The sequence below is a fragment of the Tursiops truncatus genome, chromosome 3 (assembly GCF_011762595.2).
Source record: "Tursiops truncatus isolate mTurTru1 chromosome 3, mTurTru1.mat.Y, whole genome shotgun sequence".
Lineage (NCBI taxonomy): Eukaryota > Metazoa > Chordata > Mammalia > Artiodactyla > Delphinidae > Tursiops > Tursiops truncatus.
Window position 1 is genome coordinate 91409141 of NC_047036.1, and position 27459 is coordinate 91436599.

At 39.6% G+C, this 27459-nt stretch overlaps 1 protein-coding gene across 1 annotated transcript in view; it reads left to right on the forward strand.

Annotated features, from left to right (window-relative positions):
- REEP5 (receptor accessory protein 5) overlaps positions 1-18562 on the forward strand; it is a 41183-nt gene extending 22621 nt beyond the window's left edge. Inside the window, exons 3-5 of the mRNA XM_019940824.3 lie at positions 3247-3385; positions 13397-13565; positions 18373-18562. Coding sequence (XP_019796383.1) covers positions 3247-3385; positions 13397-13565; positions 18373-18422 — 358 coding nt within the window. The 3' untranslated portion in view covers positions 18423-18562. The remainder of the gene's footprint in view (positions 1-3246; positions 3386-13396; positions 13566-18372) is intronic.
- The last annotated feature ends 8897 nt before the right edge of the window (positions 18563-27459 follow it).

The window sequence follows — 27459 nt, forward strand, 5'->3', positions numbered from 1 at the left end:
TGCTCAATTTTGAGTTCTTCCTCCTTTTCAGTGTTACTATAGAGTGTTCCAAGTGTATCAGCATGGAAACTTCTGAATTCATATTGTTGATAAGTTAGGGAGCTTATTCCTTGAGAGACTGAACTTGAACTGTTAGTTTTTCTGTTTTTGAATCTGTGGATCTTGACTAACATCTTAAAAATAATGACATAACAGGGCTTCCCTGGTGGCGCAGTGGTTGAGAATCTGCCTGCTAATGCAGGGGACACAGGTTCGAGCCCTGGTCTGGGAGGATCCCATATGCCACGGAGCAACTAGGCCCGTGAGCCACAACTACTGAGCCTGCGCGTCTGGAGCCTGTGCTCCGCAACAAGAGAGGCTGCGATAGTGAGAGGCCCACGCACCGCGATGAAGAGTGGCCCCCGCTTGCCACAACTAGAGAAAGCCTTCGCACAGAAACGAAGACACAACACAGCCAAAAATAAATAAAATAAATAAATAAAAATAATAATAATGACATAACAGTTTTCCAAGGCAATATTAAAGCAAAAAAACCCAAATGGGACCTAATCAAACTTATAAGCTTTTGCACAGCAAAGGAAACCATCAGCAAAATGAAAAGATAGAATAAAGAATGGGAGAAAATATTTGCAGACAATACGACTGACAAGGGATTAATTTCCCAAATATACAAACAGCTCATACAACTCAATAACAAAAAAACAAACAACCCAATTAAAAATGGGCAGAACCTTATATAGACATTTCTCCAAAGAAGACATACAGATGGCCACTAGGTACATGAAAAGATACTCAACATTATTAATTATTAGAGAAACGCAAATCAAAATTACAATGAGGTACCATCTCATACCAGTCAGGATGGCCATCATTAAAAAGTCCACAAATAACAAATGCTGGAGAGGGTATGGAGAAAAGGGAACCCTCCTACACTGTTGGTGGGAGTGTAAATTGTGCAGCCACTATGGAAAACAGTGTGGAGATTCCTCAAAAAACTAAAAATAGAGTTGCCATATGATCCAGCCATCCCACTCTTGGGCATATATCCAGATAAAACTATAATTGGAAAAGATATGCATATCCCAGTGTTCATAGCAGCACTATTCACAATAGCCAAAGCATGGAAGCAACTTAAATATCCATCAACAGATGAATGGATAAAGAAGATGTGGTGTGTGTCTGTGTATATCTATCTATCTATCTATCTACATATATCTATATATACACAATGGAATATTACTCAGCCATAAAAAAGAACGAAACAATGCCATTTTCAGCAACATGGATGGACCTAGAGATTATCATACTAAGTGAAGTCAGACAGAGAAAGACAAATACCATATGATATCACTTATATGTGGAATCTAAAATATGACACAGATGAACTTATCTACAAAACAGAAACAGACACACAGACATAGAGAACAGACTTGTGGTTGCCAAGGGGTAGTGGGGGTGGGGAGGGATAAATTAGGAGTTTGGGATTAGCAGATACAAACTATTATATATAAAATAGATAAACAACAACAAGGTCCTACTGTATAGCACAGGGAACTACATTCAATGTCTTATAATAAATTATAATGGAAATGAATATTAAAAAGTATATATACATACACATATATATAACTGAATCACTTCGCTATACACCAGAAACTAACACAACATTGTAAATCAACTATACTTCAATAAAAAAATAATAATGACATAGAATGGAATTGAAAATATCAGTGGTTTCATAAATGTCTGTTTCAGTTGAATTTGTGTGTGGATGTGTGTTTGCTGTTTAGTCATGGACTGCTTTGGTTCCCAAAACTAAGACCTTAAGTGAAATATAACTATGTATCCCCTCTGCCCAGGATGGATGTGTAAGAAACAAGTTTTTACCGTAATGATAACTTTAAAAATCCACTTAAATATAAATAGGTAAACCATATTCTATACCAAATAAAGCGCAGAGGGGAAAAAAACCTTACGTGTAAAGGGTATACATTTTTTAGTTCTTTGGTTCACATGCTTGCCTACGCTTTTCCTTTGGCCTTCTATTACATCAGCTAGCTTCTACCTGAGGAAAGCTAAAACACAAACACAGTCCACATGTGAGAAGCCATTATTTTATAATTAGCTGCCTTCAATTCATTTTATGATTCTGTGTTTATTCTTGACGTTCAAAGCAGCATTCATTTAATCACTCCCTCCTCTCCTTTTCCTCATTAGCAGTCATCTCATTCAGCTATAACTTTTCCCTGCTCAGTCATCTTCTTAAAACACTCATGCAGGCACTCACACCTACACACACAGCTACTTCCAATTAATTCAGAGGCTTTCTTAGGGGATGACTCAGCATGATTCATCAGCCTGTCTCTTTGGTGAACCCGTGTTACCAAGTAGCCAATGTATTTTTAATAGTTAACCCATCGCATAGGCTAAACAAGATTCAGGTTTCTTCTAGTTTACTGTTGTAGTCCAGCTCAGTTACAATAAGTATCCAGGCATGTATTAGGATAGGATAAAAGATTATGGAATTGAGGTTTAGAATGAAAGGATTCCCAGGACTGGAAGAAATTCCTGTGATTCAGAAGTAAAAGAAGGTTATTTTAAATTTAGTTCTATTCATTTACAGAGTAAATTTTGTTTAAGCAGTAGTTGATACTGAGAAAGTCATATTAACTGATAAGAGGAGGAAAGGTCACAGCCTGAGGATCACATAATGTCAGTCGAAACCAAATGGACACCATGATGTTTGTTTTCACCTCTTTGTAATGAAGTGTGTTGTGAACTTTGGACAGTGCCTAAACTATGTTCCAGAAGGTCTTTTATGGAATGCCTCCTCACCATGATGTACTTCAGTTATTAAAAGTGCATAAGAACTGAGTTACATGAGTGAATTATTGATATATCCCTAGTGGCAGGACCCCACTTGAGAGTGGGGATTACTCTAGTTCCCAGTCATTGGTGGTATTTCCTGGAGCCTTGGTGGAGACTCAAGCAGAGTAGAGATCCAGGGGACAACTGGTGCTGGTTTCTCTGGTAACCAGAGAACTGGTAACAGGTAGTTATAAAGGCTTGTCCTGACATCTCTACATTGCTGCCTGTTTTCATGTTGTACTTTTGCATCTAGTGACATGATGCATACATTTGCCTGAGTTTCTCAGTTGGTGTTGGAGGGCAGCTGTGAAAGTATGTTTGAAAATGTCTCATTGAGATCTTACTACATGATACACTTGGTTTTGTATTGCCTTTCAGAATTAAAGCGATAGAGAGTCCAAACAAAGAAGATGATACCCAGTGGCTGACCTACTGGGTAGTGTATGGTGTGTTCAGCATTGCCGAATTCTTCTCTGACCTCTTCCTGTCATGGTTCCCCTTCTACTACATGCTGAAGGTACGTTGGCTTTCCTGAACTGCCATTTTCTTCCATCTGTGTTTTTGCTTTGCGTCCTACCCCTGAAATAAACTCCATCTCAGGACCTCTATACAAGGAATAGGAACAGATGCTTGAATGTTGGACATCTGTGGCTCTGCCTTAGATTAATAAACAGGAAGACAGGATTCAACATGTCTAACTTATTTTGTATATTATCTTGGAAACAGCCAAAGCAATTGTGTCTTTACAATGTGTTTGATAGTAATAAAAGATGGAAATACCGTGAACTAGCACAAGCATTGCTCTTTGCCAAGATCCTCTCTTCATGCTCTGTTGTCTGTGTTTGATGCGTCAACATTGCAAATTTTACCAGGTCATCAGTCACTCACAGTGGTGTGCTGGAGTCATTATTTCTGGAAAAAAATACTTATTTCTTAATCGGTTTGGAAAAAGCAGACGTGAAACGGGCTCTCTGAGGAAGTCATTTTAATAACTCTGGCAGGTGCAGTAGTCTGGGATCAGCCCTGCCAAGCGTTGTTTGCCAGAGAACTCTCCTCGGCTACTACTGTGTGAGGAAAGGGAGTAGGACGTTGAACTCGTCCCTAATGGCACCTGTATCACCTCCAGCCTTGGCCTCCAAGGCACATGATAATGAAAAGTTTGCATCTTTTGATAGAGTGGTTGGTTCTTTTTCTCTAAATGGGACAGACTGTCTTCAGTTGATTCCTCAGGTGTCTTCCGTGGAAGAGGCTTGCTTCTGGTTAGTTGCATAGGTTGTAAATAGTTCCTCAGGTTCACTGACCCAGACTTCCCAAGCTGCCGAGGGTGGTGAGTCCAGCTCTTATGAATTCTGGGTCCTCTTCTTTTCCCTCATACTCTTAAGTATTTGCTTTAGTAAGGGTTACACATGACATAGTTTAAAGACTCAAATAGCTCTGGAAGAGTTTTGATGATCTACACTCCTGCCCCTTATATTGCCTTTCCTTAAAAGCAACCGCTGTCCCTTCATTTATGACAGATTATTTTGTCATTTACCTCTGTTTCTAAATAATATCCTTGTTTAGTTACCTTTTAATTTTTATGTTTTACACGTTAGCTCTTTTATTTATTTATTTGGCTGCGCCAGGTCTTAGTTGTGGCATATCTGCGGGATCTAGTTTCCTGACAAGGGATAGAACCTGGGCCCCCTGCATTGGGAGCACAGAGTTTTAACCACTGGACCACCAAGGGAAGTCCCTACACATTAGCCCTTGATTCCCACCGGAAGATAAGGATTTGGCTTTCTTTCCTCCTTCCTCCCTGCCACACATGCAGGCTTGATAGTAATAAAAGATGTCCTCATCTTCCTCAGGGATAATTTTGGTTAGATAGGGCTTCACCGCTTTTATTATTATGACTTGTTAAGCACTGTTTAGTTGGGCCATATAGTATATATATAATGTACATGCAGTGTTGCTGCAGTTTTTTAGTTTCCCCGGAATCAATAATTGTTTCCTTATTTCTATATTTAGGCCTATTTTGAGTGTCCTTGTTATTTTAATTTGTCCTAATGTCTACATTTCTATTTACTTGCTTTTTAAATTTTCTATCTGAAGAAATGTAGTTACAGGAAATTAGATAGCGGAAGCTCTGTCATCCTTTGGTCTCCTTCCCCGCAGCCGCCACTACGTTGATATTACCTTGATTTTTAATTCTTGCTAATTATGGATATATTTTTTCTTTTCCTCTGGCCTTACCTATTTTTCAAACATATTTATTTGTATTTTCCTTCTTTCTGGGAGATTTTCTCAATCCGATCTTCCAATTTTCAGTTTTGTTCCATTCTGCTGTTTATGCCATACATTGTGTTATTTCAGTTGTTGTATTTTTCATACCTAGTAGTTTTGCTTGGCTCTTCCCTATGTTTTCTTGTTCTTCTTTCATGTCTCTGTATTTCTTTTAGTATAGCTGTTTTTAAATTCTTGGTCATTCACTTCTAAAATTTCTGCTGCTGATAGAATCTGTAGTTGATTGTGCTGTCTCTGTTTTGAACTGGTTGTACTTTTCAAATACCTTGTTATTTTGGCCTGTAAGTTCCTTCTCCTCCAGGAGTATCAGCTGTTCCATCGGGTGTTAGAATGGAGGAGGCCACACCCTGATCCATGCTAGTCCATAAGCTCAGGGTAGGGGTGTGTGAGTCCTAGGGTGGGGAACCCCAGGCAGCAGAAGAGCCACAGTTGATTCCCTTACCCCACTAAACAGCTCTTCAGGTGCAGGTGTCACCCTTTGCTCCCCCAGCAGCACTAGAAGCAGGTGCTCCTAAGTTGGAATTCATAGCTCTAGGGGTTGGAGCAGGAGGGCTTGAGGAGGAACTGCCCTCGCTACTTAGTCCCTAGCTGTTCTCCTTAGTGCCTCACAAGGCAGGACTTCTATGCCAAAACCTCTGTTTTAGAAAAAGTATAGGAGAATGTTTTTTAACTTGGAGGTATAGAAACAAGACAGAAATTTCTATATGACAGTGGGCAGTATAAGCAAAGATAAAATCATGACAGACTAGGAGGATGTATTTAGAACACTTACACCAGATAAGGGATTAATATCCAGAATATATAAAAACATTTACAAGTAAGAAGAAAAGGAGAAAAATGAACAAAGGTTATAAATAGACATTTCACAGAAGAGAAGAAAATATGAGTAGTCAGTGGTCTGGGAAATGTGAGTTAAAATAGTGAAATACCATATTTTGCTCATTACATTGGCAGGTATTCAAAAGGTTGAGGATATCTGGTATTGGTGAATATATTGGGAAATGGATGTGTGGTGGTAATGCTATAAATTGGAATAGCCTTTTTAAAGGAGGCTTTGACAGTTTCTTGTCAAAATGAAAAATGATACTCTAGCAGTTCTAAGCATCCATCCTAGGAAATCTTCACCACGAATAAGAGAGCTGCATAAGGACATTTACTGCAGCATTTTTGGTTATAAATAAAAGTTATTAAAAGAAAAAACCCTGCAGGGTCCGTCAACTGGTAACTGGTTAAATGAATTAATAGTACATCCATACAGTTAAATGAAATGAAATGATCCATTTGTAGATATAGAAATTTTGCATAATTCATTAATTATAAAAAATTATAGAATATTACAGTATGAAACCACTTATGGTAAAAAAAAAAAAGCTAAATAGTTTAAAAGTTTAAATGAAAACATGGATGTTCTCTTAATTTTGAATGCTGTTACCACAAAACGCCTGTAACACAGCAGAAAATTTTTCCTTCAAAACAAATGGGAAAAAAGTTGGTCTGTGGGAAGATTTAAGATTCCAGAGATTGCTGGATTTTTCGTATGTTTTTGTTATCCAAAGATATTTAGCATTTATAAAAATAATTTTATAATCTTTAATTTGAATGTCCATATTTTAAACTTAAAATATTTGTGAACCCCTTAATAAGATCCATCTGATGGCAGTGACGTGACATTGTGGTCTCTAACAGAAGGAAACTGGGCTTTTGCCTTGGGCCCCACTGCTTGCCCTGAACAGTATCCCGTCAGCAGAACCACTCACACCAGTATCTGACCTCAGACTTCCGAAACACAAGCCCGACTTCAGCCTGCTCCTGATCGCCTCTGCTAATAGAGGCCCCTTGAGGTAGAAAGTATCCAAAATAAAAGATAATCACCAAGTCATTTATATTTGATTTTGAAGTACATTACAGAAATTGCTTTGCAACAAATTTTCCTCCCTAACGGTAAAACAAATGCACATCCATTAGTAGTGAGTGTCCAGCTGTTTGATGTCACGGCGTCCAGAATGAGAGAGTGAATTTACCGCATATGTTCCAAATAGATAATATACTTGAGATGATTGAAAATTGATTATGCTGTCAATAAAAATGCTTTCTTCCTGCATTAGTGGCGTATTCTGAGTGGCTTCAGTGAACTGACTGAGAAAAGGTCTCTGAATTGCAGAGTGTGTAGGAGAATATCCCATTTTAAGGACTAGCATAGATCTTACCTGCGCCATTGCTACAATCACAAGGTGATTGTGTGGGAGGATGAAAAGGAGACCTGCAACTAAGGCCATGTTGACTATTTTATCTTTTGCAGAATTAGTGTTGTTGGCCTTTCCCCCCATTTTTCTAAAGCAGCCTATAAGATTGCAGGAATACAAGAAGAACCAATGATTAGGCATCAAGGGTTAGTCGAGAAGATACTGTTCAATGTATTGAGCTAGAAAAAGTGGATCCTGCCTATTCAGAGCTTTGCTCTGAGGTCCATCTTTGAACAGGAAGGTTTAAAAATAAATGTATTTATTTAAAAATAAATTTTTTCTCCGATTGTGAAAGTAGTGTATTTCTTTATTCAGCAGATATTTATTTAGAACCTCTATGTGCCAGAATCTGTTCTAGGTCAGGGGATTTTGGTGAATAAAACAAAATCCCTGCTGTCATACTGTTTGCATTTGTGTTGTGTGTGTGTGCATGTGTGTTGGGGCATGTTTTAGATAGGGAAGAAAATAGTATTTGGAAGACTACCACTGGTATCATCTTAGGGTAGTCTTCCTTTTCTTTTTTAATGTGCAGATAAATTGCTTGATGTAAGACAGTTGTTATTGTCTTAACCATCTATGTATGGTTGAAACCATATATATCAGGGGTCCCCAACCCCCAGGCCACGGACCAGCACCAGTCCGTGGCCTGTTGGGAACCGGGCCACAGAGCAGGAGGTGAGTGGCGGGCGAGCGAGTGAAGCTTCATCTGCCGCTTCCCATCGCTTGCGTTATCACCTGAACCACACCTCCCGCCCCCCGCGGAAAAATTGTTGTCTTCCACGAAACCGGTCCCTGGTAGCAAAAAGGTTGGGGACCAATGATATATATATGATTCTATAACTCACTTTTTTTCAGTTAACACAATATTATGAGTATTTTCTCATTCAATATTCTTTGACATAAATGTCTAATCCATTATAGGTGATAATGTATTCATTCCCCAGTTAATAGACATTTAGGATATTTATCTTGCTATTTTAACTAATGCTACAATGAGTATCTTTGCACCTCATCTTTACTCTCATTTGAATCATCTTCTAGATTTATTTTAAAAATAAAGGTTGAATAAATTTTGGCAAGTTTAAGTCCTGATCCAGACCGTCACCTGTATCGTTTCACCCATTGACAAAGAGCATAACATTTCTCTTCTTAACTTTGTAGGAGGCAAAAAAGATAGAAAAATCTTCCCCTTCACATGTTCGTTTTTACCTTTCATTTGTGCATGCTGAGCAGTCTGTTTTAACTTTAGCTCATTACTATTCTCGCTATTCTCGTGGCTGTGTTGCAAAGGCTTCCCAAGGCTTCTGTTTTTGATCAAGTGATTGCAGCATACCAGGAAGTCAGTGTTGAAATACATTTTTTCTGGCATTAACTCTCAGTTCTCACCAGGCTAGTCCCAAACCGTGCATATTAAATATATCCCTACCTTGGAAATACCTCTTCTAGGGGAAAATTGAATAGTGACAGCATTAGAATCATTGACAGAATTATCTGGCCTGTTGTAATTTGTAATTTAAGGATTTAGTGTGTCATTGCTAATAGTGCCGAGAGTTGAGTTGAAATGGCATGGCCGGACTCTTTGTCTGAACTCTGTGTCTGAGTGGGCTTGTGTTTGCCGTTGGAAGTTTCGTCAGCTGGCACTTTGAGGGCAGCTTGATTAAAAGGATGGCCAGATCTGTGTAGCTCAGGGTATTCCTCGGCTGTAGAGTAGTTACATAGATTAAGAAAAGGGACTTTTAAAAGCTGGTGGCTGAATATCACCTTGAGAGTTGAATAGTAATTAACTTTATTTTTAATACAAGAAAGTTACTTCATATGAGAACTGGAAAATGCTCACGATGTGGGTAAAGAGCAGTAATTATTTTATTGTCTCAAGACGATAGCTAGAGGGTACCAGAAAGAACTAACTAAACAGCCTGGAGAATAGCCTATAAAGTTAATCACATTGCAGAGGTACAAAAATGTAGAGTCTTGGCTCTGGTCCTGTCTGGTAGCCATGCTTAATTCATCCAGAAAAGGTGAATGAATCAGCTTTTCTGGGTTGCTGAAGGGCTGTTATCTGCATAGGCAGGTAATATTTCAGAGATTTTTCAACAACAGTAAGAACTGTAGGACTTGGTAATACTACTACTATCTTGTACGTTTCTTAATTTGTGACTTTCCTAAAAATCCTGCAGAAGAGAAAATCGACTCTTAGAGAGGTTGTTTGATTTACCTAAAGTCATAGAACAGATACCAACTCTCCTGATTCTTAACCCAGTGAGTCATTTCTACTTCACCTTGAGGCCTATGGGCATGTGTGTCTACATCAATAATCCATTCCTGACAATTAGATATTCTACGTAGGAATACCAGCCAGGAGACTATTTCTTACAATTTTAAATAATAAAAATTAAAATGTATTACATGTCAATTTAAAACTCCATGCCAATTTCCTAAATATTAATACAGCAAGATGCCCCTGTATAAATAACAAATATATTGGATGTTAGATGCTAAAAACTAAATCCAAATAGTTCCTGCGCTCCAAATAGTTAATATAGTTGGTGGGAAACTATTGCTTTGTTTGCAGTAAGTAGTACATGGCACATCCCCTTGGACACTTCATTCTCTTCACAATGTCCACACAGAATTCCGATGTTCTGTCAAGAATGTAACTTTTCCTTTTCCTGTATATCATCTTGTCTAAATTGTTTTATTAAGTTTTAGGTGTGTGTGTGTGTATTAGCGTTACCTATATAAGCAACTGATGGAGGGATTTCCCTGGTGGTCCAGCGGTTAAGACTCTGCGCTTCCACTGCAGGGGGTGCAGGTTCCATCCCTGGTTGGGGAACTAAGATCCCGCATGCTGTGTGTGTGGCCGGAAAAAACAACAACAACAACAACAACAAATGATGGAAAACATGAATGTTTGGATACTAAAAACCACAGGGAAATGTCAACTAGAGAGATGGTCTCTAGGGTCTGCCTGTTAGTAACCTGGCTGTAAGCAGAGGACATTAACGCTAAAGCCAGTGAAAACTGCAGTCACACTTAGTCACACTTCGTTCCATACTTTGGGTTAATGCAAATGTGTAGTTCAGAAAACCAGGCTTCTCTGGCACATCTTCACAAGGATGGCTGGCCAAGCCCAGTGTGTGCTGGAGCAGAGTCACTGGGAAAACGAAAAGTAAACGTGGAGCTACACACACACACTAAAGACTGAGGATATTTCAAGGAACTGGCTTCATTTAAGAGCTTGGACCTGTAACAGAAGGTCTTACTTGCCACTGTGTGTCTGTGCGGGCTCACTGGAGTTTCGGGTGGTTGCACACACAGCTGTAGTGAGACTACGAGATGGCCAGTCTGAATCTTTGCCCTTCCCCTGCCTACTGCCATGCTTTCCCATCCTTTGCTTTCCTAACTCTGAACATCCCATTTTCAGTAAATGAGTTTTGGAGTCTGTCGCACGTAAGGGGTGGGAGAGGTGAAGAGAGGGCTGGCTTGGTATCATAACTTGGAGATTGTGGCAGTGAATTGCATTTGGCTGAATTCTCTGATATGGAAAGGAGGCAACCTTTGGGGAATACATAGAGAAAATTTTGTCTGTAGCTGTTAATAGTCACTGATTCTACTTATTATTTTATATTGTTTTCTAATACAGTTTGGCTTGAATATTTACACTTTAAAATACATTGTTTTTTTATAAATTACTTTCACTTTTTTTTTCTTTATATTCCAGTTAGAAAACTATTTTTTTTTTTTTTTGTAATTGTGTATGTAAGTATGTCATGACTTTGAATTTCATTTCAGGTAGTAAAAGGAGAGGTAAGAACAAAATAATTGTTTAAAAAGGGTGTGTGTTGGTCCTGGGATTTGATTTTACCTGGTTTAAAGCTCTAATGAGGTAGCTTGTTACTGTTTCACGGATGTTGGTAGAAGACACAGTATTCTTGGGAGAGGGACAGAGCCTTACTATGCTAGATGCTCAAAGTGTTTCTTATTTTCTTACAAAATCTGTATGAGGTAGATTTTTTAAAATTTCTTTTAATATATATATATATTTTTTTATAGAGTCAAAACAGACTTAAGCAATTAAGTAACTTGCACAAGGTTTTCCCAGCTAGTAAGAAGATTGGAACCAGTTTTTCTGAGCCCAGTTCTCTTACCTCTGTATACTGTAGTATACAATTCTCTTAGTCCCCAGTTTGTTGGGTGGAGAGATCTGTGTATATCTTTAGATCAAGATTTTAAATTCTGTGTATTTTGCTTTGTATTCTTACTGATTTCTAGTTTTTTGATATATCAATTTCTGATGGAAATGTTAAAAATCGATTGTGGATTTTGTCCATTTATCTATATAATTCTGACTTTCAAGTTTATACATTTCAAAGCTATATTTGGAAGTGATATATAATTATAAACTACATAATTATAAAAATTAAAATTTATATAATTGTAAATATAAAAAATACAATGCTATATATATTTACGTATTTCAAAGATATATAGCTTCAGGCAAATTGTTCTTGACAAACTGCTTTCCTTCTTTATCACTGTTTACTTATTTTGCCTTATGTTTACGTACTATTAATATTACTATAATATGTGAGCTAATTTGAGAGTTGGTATTTGTCAGATACATCTTTTTTCATCTCCTTATTTTCAGTGTTCCTAATTGGTTTTATCTCTGGTGTGTTTCTTATCAGAAACATACAGCCATAGTTTTGTTTTTTTAAAATCCAGTCTGGTAACCCCTGTCTTTTGAAAGCTCGCCCCCCGACCCTAATCTGTTTAGAACCTGCATTTTGTTTCGTATTTTGAGTGTCATAGTTCAAAGTGTAATGGAAATTTCTCAGAGCCAACGTGGTACTGCTGGGGTGAGCTTTGGGCACAAATGTGTGCATTTTAACTCAAGCTCTCTGTCATTAGTAGTAGCCCCTTAGCAGGTTTGCATCTCTAGAGCAAACTTAAAAGACCATGTTAGAAAGGAACGTAGCTTCTTGATTATTTGAATACATTCTTTGGTTTGGAGTAAAAGGACTGTAGAATTAAATATATATATGGCATAAGAAGTTGAAAGGATTTTACTTTAAGGAGGAGAAGTAAAAACTACAGAATTGGAATCTCAAGAAATGACTCCTGTTTTTTAGAGTCACCTATGCTGTGTGGAATACAATATAGTTAGAAGCTTTTAAGCTGAAAGAACACAGTATGCTGTTTATCAAACATTCTAGGGAAATGAGCATATCATTCTGAATGTTCCCTTTTTCGCTCATTCATTATATTATAGAGGAATAAATTGCTTGGACAACTTAAAGTGCTGAGTTGTTTATCATTTGAATAAACAGTAAAGGTTTTTCAAAGTAAACATAGTGTGACAATTCTTGTTGTGTAAGTTTTTAGGGTAGAACTCTTGTCAATTTTTCATCTCAATAGCAAAGTAGAGCCATAAAGAAAGAGTTAGGGATAATATCTACATTCAAGGTGAAAGATGATGAACAGCTGACTGTAAAGATTCCTTGAAGGCTAAGATCTACCCAAAACTGAGATCCCACTAAGGGAAGAATTCAAGAATGGCCAGGATATTTTTTTCTATAACAGGATGAATAAAGGTGACAAACTTACTGAGGTAAGCCTGTTGAGAACAAGCCTCATAGATACCTACGTGGACAAGGTTTACACACACAGATAAATACTACTTTTTTAATTGATTAAGAGTTATAATTAATAAAAGTCTCTTGTAACTGTCAACTAAAAAGTGGTCCAAGTTAGGAAGGAAGTTAAGCTGCTGGACTTGGTGTGTTTTGCCTTTCTTTGTCAGTCTCAGCTTTTCCTTACTAGGTCATTATTTGTCATGTTTTTTCCATCTAAGAAAAGTGCACCTGTATCCTGCAGGAAACACTGGAAATGCTGTTGGGGCAAATAGCAGAGGCAGTGCCATCCCCAGAGTAGTGGTGGCAGCGTGTGTTGTCAGATGCCGCTGCACTCTGTCACCATGCCGCCTCTCCTCTGTGCAGTGTGGCTTCCTGTTGTGGTGCATGGCTCCCAGCCCGGCCAACGGAGCGGACCTGCTCTACACGCGCATCATCCGTCCTTTATTCCTGAAGCACGAGTCGCAGGTAGACAACATGGTGAATGACTTGAAGGACAAAGCCAAAGAGACTGCAGATGCCATCTCTAAAGAAGGTATGGCTCGGGGACAGCTGATTCAGCGTGTGAGAGGACATGGGATATACTGAGCCCACGTAACAAGCTTCCTCACTTTGTGTCCTATAACCTTTCCTCAGCTGTGTGCCAGGGCTAGTCCGGGATTTCTTTCCCAAGACTTTGCCTGTTGCCTTTACTTTTCCCGACATTCTTCTGCCATGTCACATAAAACACATCATTCGGTCAGCACTTTAGGAAAAATGACTTTCCTTTGGTGGGTAGAGATTTCAGAGAGTCATCTGTATTTATACACAAGTGCCATCTCTTTATTTCATTTCAGGTTGAACTGCTTAATATGCTGTTCACACCGCTTTTGTTAGAGGGCCAAGAGAATGCCCTCTCTCTCAGCTCTCCTGATCCTTTCATTCAAATACTTATTTGTAGAGGTGCTTGATATGTGCCAAGCATGTTCATAGCACTGGGCATGAACCAGGGAACCAGACAGACCAATGGACCATAGTGAACTCATGAAGGTTACAATCTTGTTGAGAGAAAGAGAGAGACAATACCATTGAAAAGCAAGTTATATGGCATACTTAGCAGATGATACAGAGAAAGATTAAGCAGATAGAAAGATAGAGAGTGCCAGGGGCTGATGGGAAGCTTACAATTTTCAATAGAGTGATGTAGCAAATCCTCACAAAGAAGGCTGTACTGAGTCCAAGTTGAAAGTGTTAAGGGTAGGAACCGTGGGGAAGAAAGCTGCAGATAGAAGAAACGGCATGTGCAAAAGCCGGGAGTGGGCAGAGTACGATTGGCAGGGGGTGACCTAGAGGGAGAGTTGAAGGAGACAAGGTCAGAGAGGCTGGGGAGTGGAGCTGGAAGAGGACAGATCATATAGTACCCTCCAGGCTGCTGTAAGGGCTTTGGGCTTTTATTCTGCGTGAGATGGGCGTGAGCTGGGGTGCCACTGGAGAACTGTGAGCAAAGGAGCAACATGATTCGTCCTCTGTTGGAACAGGCTTATGTTGGCCACTGTATTAAGAATAGACTGAAGGGGGACAAGAAGGAAATCAGGAGACCAGATAAAAGGTTATTGCGGTGATCTGGCTGAAGGTGGTGGTGGTGGCTTGTTTGTAGTGGTAGCAGTAGGAGGTAAGAAGTCAGATCCTTGCTATATTTTGGAGTTAGAACCAGTAGGATTTGCTTATGGATCAGGCATGGAGTATGAGAGAGGAGTCAAGGACGAGGCCAAGTTTTTTTAGCCTGAACACATGGGAGGATAGAATTGCCACTGAGCTGGGGAAGACTGGGTGTTAACAGGTGTAGAGGGGAAAATAAGGAATTTAGTTCTGGACATAACTTTGTGTCTACTGGGTACATGGAGAAGTCAGCACAGCCAGGTGGATATGGATGTTGAGAGTTCAGGAGACAGGATAGGGCTAGGGATAGAAATTTGGGGGAGGGGGGTTACCCACATATGGACAGTATAATAAGCATGAGACTGGATGAGATCACAAGGGAGTGAGTGTAGTTAGAAAAGAGGAAGTCTGAGGCCTGGGCCCTGTGGCCACCAATATTTGAGATCGAAGAAATGAGAAGCAACTGATAAGACTGATAAGGACTGGCCAGTTGAGCAAGCAAGAAAACTCGAGACTGTGGTATCCTTGGGGCCAAGTGAAGACACTGTTTCAAAGAGGAGGGAGGGGTCTGTGGTCACACGGTACAGATGGGTCAAGGAGGCTAAAGGCCAAAAACTGACTCTTGGATTTAGCAGTGAGGAAGGCACTAGTCGTCTTGACAAAACAGAGTTTGTGGGGTGGTGAGAGCAAAATCCTGATCAGAATGGATTTTATGGGAGGAAGGGCATAAGAGAACATAGATTAGTCTTTTCAGAAGTTTCCCGCAGAGAGGAGTAGAAGAATGGGGCTGTAACTGGAGGAAGGGACTAGGGTCCTGAGGATGTTTTTTTCTTTTTCTTAAGGTAGAAGAAACAAAGTAGGTTTGAAAATTAATAGGAATGATCCAGTAGAGAGCAAAAAAATGATAGGAGTGAGGAGGTGAATTGCTGGAGCTCTGTCCTGGAATAGACCAGAGGGGACAGGGTCTAGAGTACAAATAGAGGGATCGGTCGTAGGAGCAGGAACAGTTTAGAATCATAGGAGGGGAATCAGTGTTGATGGGTGAAGATGCTGGTAGCTGAGTGTATGTGATGGTGAGAGCTTACAGAAGTGATTTTCTCATCACATCAAATTCCTCAGTAAACTAAGAAGGTCAACTGAGAGAGGGTGGGGAAGGAGGTGATAGAAAGGGGAGATGGTATGAAATAGTTACTTAGGACGAGGGTCAGCAAGCTTTTTCCGTAACGGGTCAGATAATAAATACTTCAGCTTTTGCCGGCCGTCAGGTCTCTGTGGCATCTACTCAACCCTGCCATTGTAGCTTTACGCAACACACAGCCAGAGGTGACACGGTGACCGGTGCGTGTGACTGTAATGTGCTGGCCGCTCTAAGACAGGGGCGAGTGGATGGACTAGGACAGTGTCGTGTGATCGCCAGGGGGCATTAGAGGCTCACGGGAGGTTTGTGTTCCTGGACTTACAGTGAGGCCGCGTAGTCTGCTTGTGTCTTCTTTTCCAGCCACATTTCCAGCTGTGTGGGTGCAGCTGTGGGATAGATGGAGAGCTGCATCCGGGTTGACTTGGTTAAGTGGGAGCTCTGAAGGGGGACCTAATGAGTGGTTCATGTTTGATGGCGGAGGAGGGAAGTGAGGACAAAAGGGAAGTGAGGAACAGTGAAAGGGGTGATAGAATCGATGGCTTATACAACCAGGTGGTGGGGGAAGAAGAACTCGGAGTCAGGAAAATAGAGGGAGCGGGCTGCAAAGGTAGGAGGTGATGGTGGAGTGGGACGCTCGGCGCTGAGACCGGAGAGAGGCAGCCATTACTGGTTGTGACAGTGAGGACGTGAGGTAGGCTGGAGCAGGTAGGGTGGAACGTCAAGGTTTTTGGAGGGGAGGAACCAAGAGGCCAGGATACTGGAAGAATATCGTAATTACTGATAAAGTAAGAGTAGTGCTAGAGAGTGATATTAAGTTTGGAGTTAAAATCTTAAAGAAATGAGGCAGCACAGCCCAAGGGTCAGTGGACTGGAAAAAGAAGGGCTAGTGGGAAAGATAATTTGATGACATGAGATTCTGAACATGGCCCTGAAGAACAAAGGACGCTTTCTGGACCTCCAGACCCAGTAGTACCAGGGTCATGGAAGGAAAAAACAGCCGAAACTTGAGAAAGCAGTGTCCTTAGGGGACAGCCACGTTTCTTTAAAAGGAACAAGGTGAAGGAAACATTCAGAGAAATGGATGAGGATAGAGGAGATCTCGCTAATGATGGGACTTAAATTCCAGAGGGCACAGTAAGGGTTTTAAAAAGTGGAGAATGGGCATAGAATTAGAGAATTAAAAAAAAAAAGTTCTACAATAATGAGAAAGTGGGAGACAAGAGGTGACCTGGCCCCTGAGGAAGGAAGATCCCCCAGACGGTCCCCCGGCAGCTGTGTGTCCCCGCAGTGGTGTGCTCTCCCCCCACCCCCCCAACAGGCCGTTCTCTCCCGACGCCCGCTCCTGGGCACATGGCTCCAGTCTCCTTCAGAACGTTTTTTAGTTTCCTCACATCCTCCCGCTTTGGGATCGCCAGTTCCTTTTTAAGAGATTTCTTAACTGTTCCTCCTTGCTCTTAGCCTAACCAGCAACCTCTGGTGATGTCATTTCTGTCTAATTTGCCCACATTTCTTAGTCTTTGGTTCTCTCAGATCTCAGTACTCTGAAATCCGATTTTACTTTGATACATTCCTAAACACAGGTGTGAGAATGAAAATAAGTTAAGAGGAATTTAGGTGCTGACACATTTTAGACTTTTCTCCCAGTTTCTGGATTCTCCAAAAAGGACATTTTTGCAAAAGGCTAGTTAAGAGAGAAGCTGCAGTTTCTGTGTAAACTTTGTTCAGCAATTTTAATTGAGTGAAGGGAGAGCAGCTGTCAGGCAACTGGTGAACAAGGAGGGCCTCCTTGGCTGGCATTCCCCTTGGGGCTCCATCAAGAACAGCTGCAGTTTGTGGAATCTCAGGAGGCCTGGAGGCTTCCAGAACACGCCCCCCTGCCCCATCACGCATATCACACTCACTCTTACGGCACATTTCAAGCCACTTGGTAATTAGGCAGGGTAGGTGGGGCTTAATCTCCCACAGATATAAGAATATTTTCCTGATGAATGTAGCTTCGTGCCATGAACTTGAACACTTACAGCAAACTCTTCCCATCATAAGCAAACTCTTCCCATCATACAAGGAAATGGTGGCACAACGATAAAACATAAACATGCATATAAGTATTCCGTCATTTCTTGATTCGGGGAATGATGGTTTTCTCTGATTTTTGTCACCAAGGCATAGACAGCCGACCCTGTTGTCATCAGACTGAGACATAGTGAAATTGTACAGGTGAGCACTCAGGCACAAAGGAGAATTTCTTGAATGTGCAGGGGACACTATACGCTCAAGGAATCTCTACTTCTTGTGATACTTAAAGGAGGACAGAGGGCAATGGCTTAGGTGACAGTCACTACAAGGGGGCTAGGCCAGACGATCTTCAGTAACTCTGCTCAAGTACTCAGGATTTGCCCTTGAAGAGGTCTCTTGTCCATTTCCGGGAAACTCTCCTAGCCCTGCCCACAAACCTCGGTATGTTCTCATCTGAGCATGAGTCATCCAAGTTGTTAATCTAGTAGCTACATTAGGCACAGAACCGCATTGCAAATAGCTCTGATGCAATTTTCTTTCCTCCTAACAGCCAAGAAAGCTGCTGTGAATTTACTGGGTGAGGAAAAGAAGAGCACCTAAATCACTGACTGGATGAAACCTTTCTGCCCTCTCTGTACCTTCCTTTTAGAGCTTGATGTTATATTAGGAACTGTGGTATAATCATTTTAATAATGTTGCCTTGGAAACATTTTTGATATATTAAAAAAAGGAATGTGTAAGTTTTTTTGCTTACTTTTACTGTCTGTATACACAGGGAACATTTAAATTTAATGCAATGGGCAGTGTCCAAGTTTTTGGAAAGTACATTTTGCCTCTGGGTAGGAAAAGACACATGTCACCATCCTGCAGGAAAAATAAACTTAAAATTATATATCCTACAGGCTTTGTACTTTAGTGGGCTCTCTCTGCATGCATTTTCTCTGTACTTTTAGGATACTCTATAACGGTCTACTTCATGTAATGTACAATTTTGTATTAAATGTTTTTAATGTATTTGTGTATACACACGCATAGGGAAATGTTACTGTCTGTGCGTAATGCTCATGGGGAGCTCCTGCCAAAGGCTGAAGGTTCCACTGTGCTGGTGTGATCTGAATAATACTTTAGAAAATTAATACACATGAGTAATGTTTCGAGTGAACAGTTAAGTGATAAATGAGGCTGAACTGGAGGCTGGCCTGGTGGTTTTCCTAACATTGTAGCAGCTGAATACAAAAACAGCTTTGTAAAGCAGTCAGTTGAGTGATAAATGGGGAAAGGTACACACACACATCACAGCTCCCAGTTCTGCAGAACTACTAATATTGTCTTGTAGCTTTTTAAAAATTGGCTGATAAGCTTTCAATCTGTTTTTAAGATGCTATAGTGGAAACCATCCCTGGTTTCACCTTCATAGCTGAATAATATGTTGGTTTAGTCTTGTTTCTTTTCCAGTCTTTTTAAAAGCAGTTAAGGAACCTCCAGAGGCTTGCCCACTTCTGATTACATGTACATTCTTGTTTTTATCATTAGCAACTACATGCTAATGATGACACCAGGCTCTAAGAGCAATTCTCGGAGAAGAAAGGAAGTATGATATAACCCATAATCCAGTTGGCAGTGGTTAAGACAAACGGCCTTCACCTTCTTTCCCTGGCCTTTAAGGTCAAACACCAGATGCTTCCCTAGTTTACAAATCAGAATCATTTGTAGTCCATTTACACGCCTTCATCTTTATGCTTTACTTTGATAAACTGCACACAACCTCATAGTTTAAGTACAGAACACAAAGTTAAAATTAATGTCACTAGCTTGATTAGCCACATAGCTTATAGGGACCTTGACAACTTGTCTGTACTACAGAATCTGAGCTTTGCACCAACCATACTGCTAGGATGCTTCTGAATTAGACTAAACTGACCAAACAAGAGCATAACAAAACTAAAATTAAATATCCAGGCCTGTAAAATATTTCTTAAAGCAAATAAAGATGATTAGTTCCCTTTTAGATAACAATTAGGTAAAATCATGATGTCTCATGAAATCATTTCTCATGAAATATCAAAGATATCAAAAATAGGGGATAATATCACCCTAATAATAATATGGATAATATCACACCCAATATTATAATAATATTTTTTTGGGGGGGAATGTGATGATAAGGCATCTTATTAACCATACCTTAAAAAATAAAAAACTTTTGGAAAGCAAACAGAATTACTTGTTATTGGAAGAAAAATCAAGCCTTAGGTTAAAGATTTTAAAAAGTACCTCTAGGAGTATTTAAATCCCTTTCCCCATAAATAAACTATGCTTTTCTTGGTGACAGAAGAATGAAAATTAGCAACTTCTAGCTAATCAGAATATATAATCAGATTAGTATACAAAATATGTAACTTTTAGTATACAAAGTATCAGGCAAGGTGGAGCATACAAGTTACTATTGCTCATAACTACTTACAGGCTAGTATCAGTTTTAAAACTACTATACTAAGAAAATTCTGAATGCAATATTTTTTATCCCTATAGCTTTATCCTGCAGTGCATTCTGTAAGAAATTTTAGTTACTGTTTTTGGCAGTCAACGTGTACATATTAATGACAGGAGAACTTATGAGTTGAGCAATTCTGTCTGTTTCGTTTTCCCAAATAAGATATTGCCATGGCTAGAGTATTTGAAAAACTAATCGAGCCTGTGTCTAGCTATAAGACAAGCATTTGTTTATACATGAACACTATTTCGGGGATATGTAAAGGCAAAGAATTCCTACGACAATTCTTCTCCTACTTAAGAGCTTCTGATTGACAATTACTGCTACTCTGGGGAGTCTTCTGCCTACAGCCTGAAGAACATGAGCATAGCCTTTAAATAAGTTACCAACTATCCTGAAGATGTGATACAGTAAATGAAAATGGATGTAAATAAAATTCCGTTATCTCACTGAGCTGTTTTAGTTCATTTTATCTGATGGGGCTTAAAAGACTTTCCCTAAAAACATACCAACCAAAAAAAGTTTCTACCAGTAATTAGCATGAGATGGAGAGGAAACCTAAACTACTCTTGACCTTTGAAATAACACAGGTTTGAACTGCACGGGTCCATTTACATATGGATTTTTTTCAATAAATACATACTACAGTACTACACGATCTGCGGTTTACTGACTATCCAGTTGCAAAACTGCAGCTCTGGAGAGCCGTTTGTTTGCAAAGTTATCACTGGATAGTTGACTGTGATAGTTGTCAGCTGTACTGCTTTCTACTGGCATAATGTATTACACACAGTCGCATACAGCTACTAGTTGGTGTTATTATTGCATGTAAGTATATTTTGATGTAGTAAACACATATGTGCCTCCAAATCACTCTGTACTTTAAGAGACCAAGAAAAGAACTTGGGATTTTATTAAAAAGACCTACTTCTGGAGGGCGTACTTTGGTCAGCTTCATCTCCTGCATTTGCTTATTACATGTCTGTATGTCTAGAATCATGGTGTTTAGAGTAATAGATACAATTCACATCCTTAGCCATCAAATATTACAGTTCTATATAATACAGCAGGAGAAAGTAAATATATTTGAGAATGACCTTATCTAAAAGTTTTTCTGGCTGCTTACTACAGTATTAGCTTATAAAGTATCTTTGTAAACACACACCTCAGAGAACTAAGAGAAATAAAGAGGTTATTTGGTCAAATTAGTGGTTCTCAAACTTGTGTGCATCAGGATTTCTTGGTGGGGGTTGCGGGATCGGGAATTGGTAAAACAGATTGCTGGCCTCATCCCCAAAGTTCCTGATTCAGGAAGCCTGTGGCAGGGCTGAAAAATCTGCATTTCCAACAAGATCCGAGGTGATGCTAATGATCCAGGAATCACAATTGGACACAAAACCACTGGGTTAGATTAATGCTCTCTTTACACTTAGTATACAGAGGTCTTCAGGCCTGGGCTGTGCATTACAATTATCTGAGCAGCTTTCAAAAAATACTGGTATCTGCCTCCACTACCAGAAATTCTAACATTAACCTACTATACACCCAGGTGCCAGTATTTTAAAACTCTTCAGGTGATTCAAACATGCAGCCAGGGTTGAGAATGTGAAATAAGATTCGTATTTATGGCAAGACAAGAAAAATTTAAACATAAAAATTCTTCTCTGTCCTTTGGTCTCCCCTCTCCCCCCAGTGTGCACTGTGTACCCACATTATGCATTGACCAAAGCTCCCCCATTAGCAGGAATACCTGCTCAACCATAAATAGCAACATTCTCCTAGCATCAACAAGACAACTCCTTGAAAGATAACAGGCTTCTTGAGCTTGTAAAGGTTCACATAACCCACCACGATGGCGCTTAGATCTGGATTATGAAAACTGTCAAGTACAAACACATCATTTAACATACAGCCCTGTCTTAAAAAAAACCATATATAAACTGTGTCTTGACTTCTAATGGGCAGAACAATTCTCAGAGCTTTCTGAGATGCTCTTCCCGGGTTTGAGGATGCTCAATCCTCAAATTTGGCTTGAATAAAATTTTCCCATTCTTTCTTAGATCAACTGATTAAATTTTTCGCCAACAAGAACTACTGGTAGAGACTACTAGTAAGGTCGAGAATCCCAAGGTCTGGAGAGTTTGTCTTAGCTCATGAGTTCACCTGGTGTGTTAGTTTCCTATTGTTACTGTAACATATTACAACAAATTCAGTGGCTTAAAACAACACAGATGTATTAGCTTACAGTTCTGAAGGTCAGACATCCAAGAGGTTGGCAGGGCTGCATTTCATCTGGAGACTGTAGGGGAGAATCCATGTCCTTGCTGCTTTCAGCTTCTACACGCTGCCTGCATTCCTCGTTTGTGGCTACTTGGTACTCTGACCTCTGCTTCCCTTTTATAAGCACCTTTGTGATTTACATTGGGCTCACCTGGATAATCCAGGATACTCTCTGCAGCTCAAGATCCTTAATCTCATATGCAAAGCCTTTTGTCATGTAAAGTAACATACTCACAGGTGGTTTTGTTTTTATTGTTTTTGTTTTTTTTCTGCGGGGGCGGGGCCAGTGGTAGGGAGAGCGGCCCATTCTGCCTACCCCACCTAGTCTCTCTTTGGGTACAGAAATTTCATTATAGTTACCCTCAATATCAAAACAACTGTAAAGAGCATCTTAATGTTGGGAGGAAACTAAAAAAAAAAAAAGGGTTTAGGGAAGAACTATTCATATCCAAGTAAAGACTGGAGGTTTATCCTCTGGAGATAGTAAGAGGATCTTTGGAGTAGGGGACACAGGCAGAGTTAAGGGAAGGAAGTTGTATTAAAAACAGGATTGAGCGACTAAATGCTGAGACCCATTAGCCCCACCCTGCCTTCTCTCACTAGGCTCCCAGATCTTTATCCTCCTGGAAGCTTCTTAGACTTCTCTCTGGGGAAGCACATCAGCCTAAGAGAAAACACCTCTGATCTTGGAAGTTTCCCCCAAAATGTCTCAGCCAGATATCCCTTTAGTGAAACTCACAGTCTGCAAGCCCTTCTTATATGCTCAGAACTTCCAATCAACTTTTTTGGTCTTTCACTCTTAAAAAAAAATTAAGGAAAGCCACTTAAACATGACAGGAATCTAAATAAAAACAATTAAAAAAAAAAGTGACTTGGAAGTAAAAGGATATAAACCATACCCTCTAAGAAAGAAGAAATTACATCCATGAAATAAGAATAGAATGCTAGAAAAAGGAAACATTTAGGTGACAAAAGAGCTTACAGAAGTTGAAAATAACAAGAAAAATGAAAAGTTCAATAGAAGGGTTGGAAGATAAAGCTGAGAAATTCTAGGAACTAGAACATAAAGACAAAGAAATGGAAATAAGAAAAAAAGATAAGAAAATTTTAGGACTTGCCCAGCAGGTCCAATATTTAAATAAGGAATTCCAAGATCAGCTCTCCGGCTATAGGATGCCTAGATGCTCAGAGCCTGAAGTTGATGCCACCAGAACCCCGGGGGAAGAGGGGCTCTGTTCTCATCTTTCAATAAAGCTGTTGGTCTAATTTTTTTAAAAAAGCAATTCCAAGATCAGAAAGGGGAGAAAAATCAATGAAATTTTCAAGAAAATCTCCCAGAACTGAAGAACACAAGTCTCCATATTGAAAGGGCCCATTAGGTACCCAGTACAATAGACAAAAGGAGACCCACACAAAGCACACTGTTGTGATATTTAAGAATACTGAGATCTGAGTTTCAGTAAGAAAAATGTGAGTCACAACAGATCATGAACTAGAATGGCTACAACAGAAGACCATGAAGCAATGCCCTTAGACTTCTGAAATGAAATGATTTCCAATTCTAGTTCTATACCCAGCCAAACAGTGTGAGGGTAGAATGATGACACTTTCAGATATGCAAGGTCTAAGAACATTTACCTCCCTTACATTTTTCCCAGGAAGAGCCTGAAGATGGGCTACACAAAACAAAGAAGTAACTCAAGAAAGAATACATAACATGCAGAAATACAGGATATCCAAAAACAGCAAAGTAGTGAAGCGAGTCATACTCTGAATGATGGTGAATAGAGAGACCTGAGTGAAGCTGTGCACTGGGTGGAAAGGGTAACTAGTAGAGATTAGAGCCAGGTGAAAGGCTCCAGAAGAGACTTCTTTAAAAAGATGAAATTAGTGAACTACTTGGGCTTCCCTGGTGGTGCAGTGGTTAAGAATCCGCCTGCCAATGCAGGGGACACGGGTTCGAGCCCTGGTCTGGGAAGATCCCACATGCCACGGAGCAGCTAAGCCCATGCGCCACAACTACTGAGCCTGCGCTCTAGAGCCCATGAGCCACAACTGCTGAGCCTGCGTGCCACAACTACTGAGCCCGCGCACCTAGAGCCCATGATCCACAACAAGAGAAGCCACTGCAATGAGAAGCCTGCTTACCGCAACGAAGAGTATCCCCTGCTCGCAGCAACTAGAGAAAGCCCGCACACAGCAATGAAGACCCAACGCAGCCAAAAATAAAAATAAATTAAAAAAAACAAAAAAAATAAACTATCTGATGTGAACAAACTATTTGTAAGGTTGTTTTGACAACTGATAGTTTATGGCTGAGTTAGTGACAAATATTCAGAAAACTGAGCAAATAAAAGAAAAAAATTAGCCCCAAAGAAATAAAAAATAACCACAGCATACTCGAGAGTGTTTCTGGAGATCAGCTGGGGATCTTCCTAAATGCATTCAAATTCTGGGCTTGGGCCAGAGATTCTGCATTTTTCACAAACTCCCAGGGGAGCCCAGTGCTGCTGGATCCCTGACCGTAATTTTGAACAGCAAAGGTACTACATGGTTCAGCTATGAATGGAGTATAGGATAATAATGTAAACTCTGAATAGTGATTAAAATTATAAAATACAGTGGTAGGAGGGAAGATGGGAAAGATGCATGCATGTGTTGGGGGTAAAGGAAGGAAAACGAAATCATCCTCCTCTACAGATGGAAGTTAATGCCTAAAATTGAAACTATTAAAACTGGCTGGCTCTTTAAATTATGTACAATATTGATAACAATAAAGTCCTTAAAAAAAAGGGCAAAGGATGTGAACATAATTCACTGAAATAAATACAAATGACATTTCAACATATGAATAAATGCTCAATTTTGCTCATTAGAAAAGAGTCTATTTTTCACTTGACTGGGAAAGAAGCAAAGTTAATTATTCACTGATTGCAGCAAGATGAAGAAACAGCAATATGTTACAGCAATAGTTGTGAAACCTTTTCTGACAATCCTATTGTCCCATAAGTAAAAGAATTTTAGATTCTAGTGATCTTTCTGTAACAAATCTTTTAAGTTGACCGCCCCAGTATCCACTCTCAACTACTCACTTCCTTGGCTGCCTCTACTATCAGGACTGAAAGGCTGTATTTCACTTTGTGCCAGAGTTCTTGACAATGAAACTTAAGTGAAAGTTGGCCAGGAGGGATTTTGAGAAATCTCTGGCTTTCCTTTTAACGGGGGACAGATGTGGAACTCTGATACAATGTCAGGTCTGGTATCATCCCTTTTACAAGCTTGCAACAACTGTAAGGATGTTAGAAACATGCCATGGATAGCGGAGTAGAAAGGTATGAGGGCATCACTGAGCAACCGAACCAACACCTATAATAACCTTTGGGTTTCATGTTATTTGAAAAAATTTAATTCCTGCTTAAGTCCCTCATCGTTTTCTGTTACACAGCCAAACACATTCCTAAGTGATACACTTCCCCAAAGAGGGCTTCTCTGAATCATGTTTTGCAACCCTGTATTTATTTGTAAGTCTGATATATAAACTGCTGTACTATTATGTTCACTATAAAACATATTAACAACAGAAGTCATTAGAGAGAAAAAAACCTAAGTAACAATTCTAATACTTCTTCCTGCATACCACTGGATCATCTCATACAGCCTGGATGTGTAACCCCTTTTAAAGTTCTGAAAGTCTGGCTTCGTTTATTCTGTAATCACTTGGAATTGTTTGATCTCAAGCAATAAAAACTTAAAGAAATGGGGATTTAAAGGAGGACATAAGGGGGCTCATAAGATTCACAGAAGAGCTATACCAGGCCTCAGGAAGACAGGAATCAGGATAGCTCAAGTTTGTAAACAATTCCCATCACCATTTGTACTTGTGTTTCTACTCCACATTTAATATTTGTGAGAAATAATCCATTGGCCTGGCTTGGGTCATATCCTGTGGTCAGGATGCAGTCCTGTAATTAACTGCCCTTCCAGAAGCATATGGAGTCAGGGAAGGCAGTTCCCCAAGAGATGATCAGTAGACAAAAACATATGGCTGGATAAGGAGTCTCTTAAATTTTACACAAAATCACCACTTTTAGAACAGTGCTTTGGAATAAAGTTAGAATCACCAATCCAATTTAGTTTCTTGAAAAAATGTTTATGTCAAGGTGCTAAAGCATAGGTAATTTTAGAACTCCAAGTAAAATAATATTCTTAAGTCTACACAATAAGCAAATCTAAAGCTTAAACTCCAGGACTTTCCACATGCCAACAAACTAGTAATTGATTAAACAATTCAATTACAATAATTGAGTAGAAGAATATGATCTACAGAGTGAAGTCAGAAAGAGAAAAACAAATATATATTAATGCATATATGTGGAATCTAGAAAAATGATACAGATGATCTTATATGCAAAGCAGAAAGACAGACACAGACATAGAGATCAAACATAGGGATACCACAAGGGAAGGGGGCGTGGGATGAACTGGGAGATTGGGACTGACATATATACACTACTATGTGTAAAACAGATAACTAATGAGATCCTACTGTATAGCACAGGGAACTCTACTTGGTGCTCTGTGGAGACCTAAATGGGAAGGAAATCTAAAAAAGAGGGGATATATGTATATGTATGGCTTATTCACTTTGCTGTACAGCAGAAACTGACACAGTAGTGTAAAGCAACTATACTCCAAGTAAAAAGAAAAAAAAGAATATGATCTACAGACTGCCTGTTCATAGACCTCCAAAAGGATTTAACCACTTTCTTCTGGTTTTAGGCTCACACTACGCTTCCACTCCCCATTTTATTCTCTTTATCGCCTCTGCTGGCATTAACTAATTTGTAAGCAAAAGCTACAAAA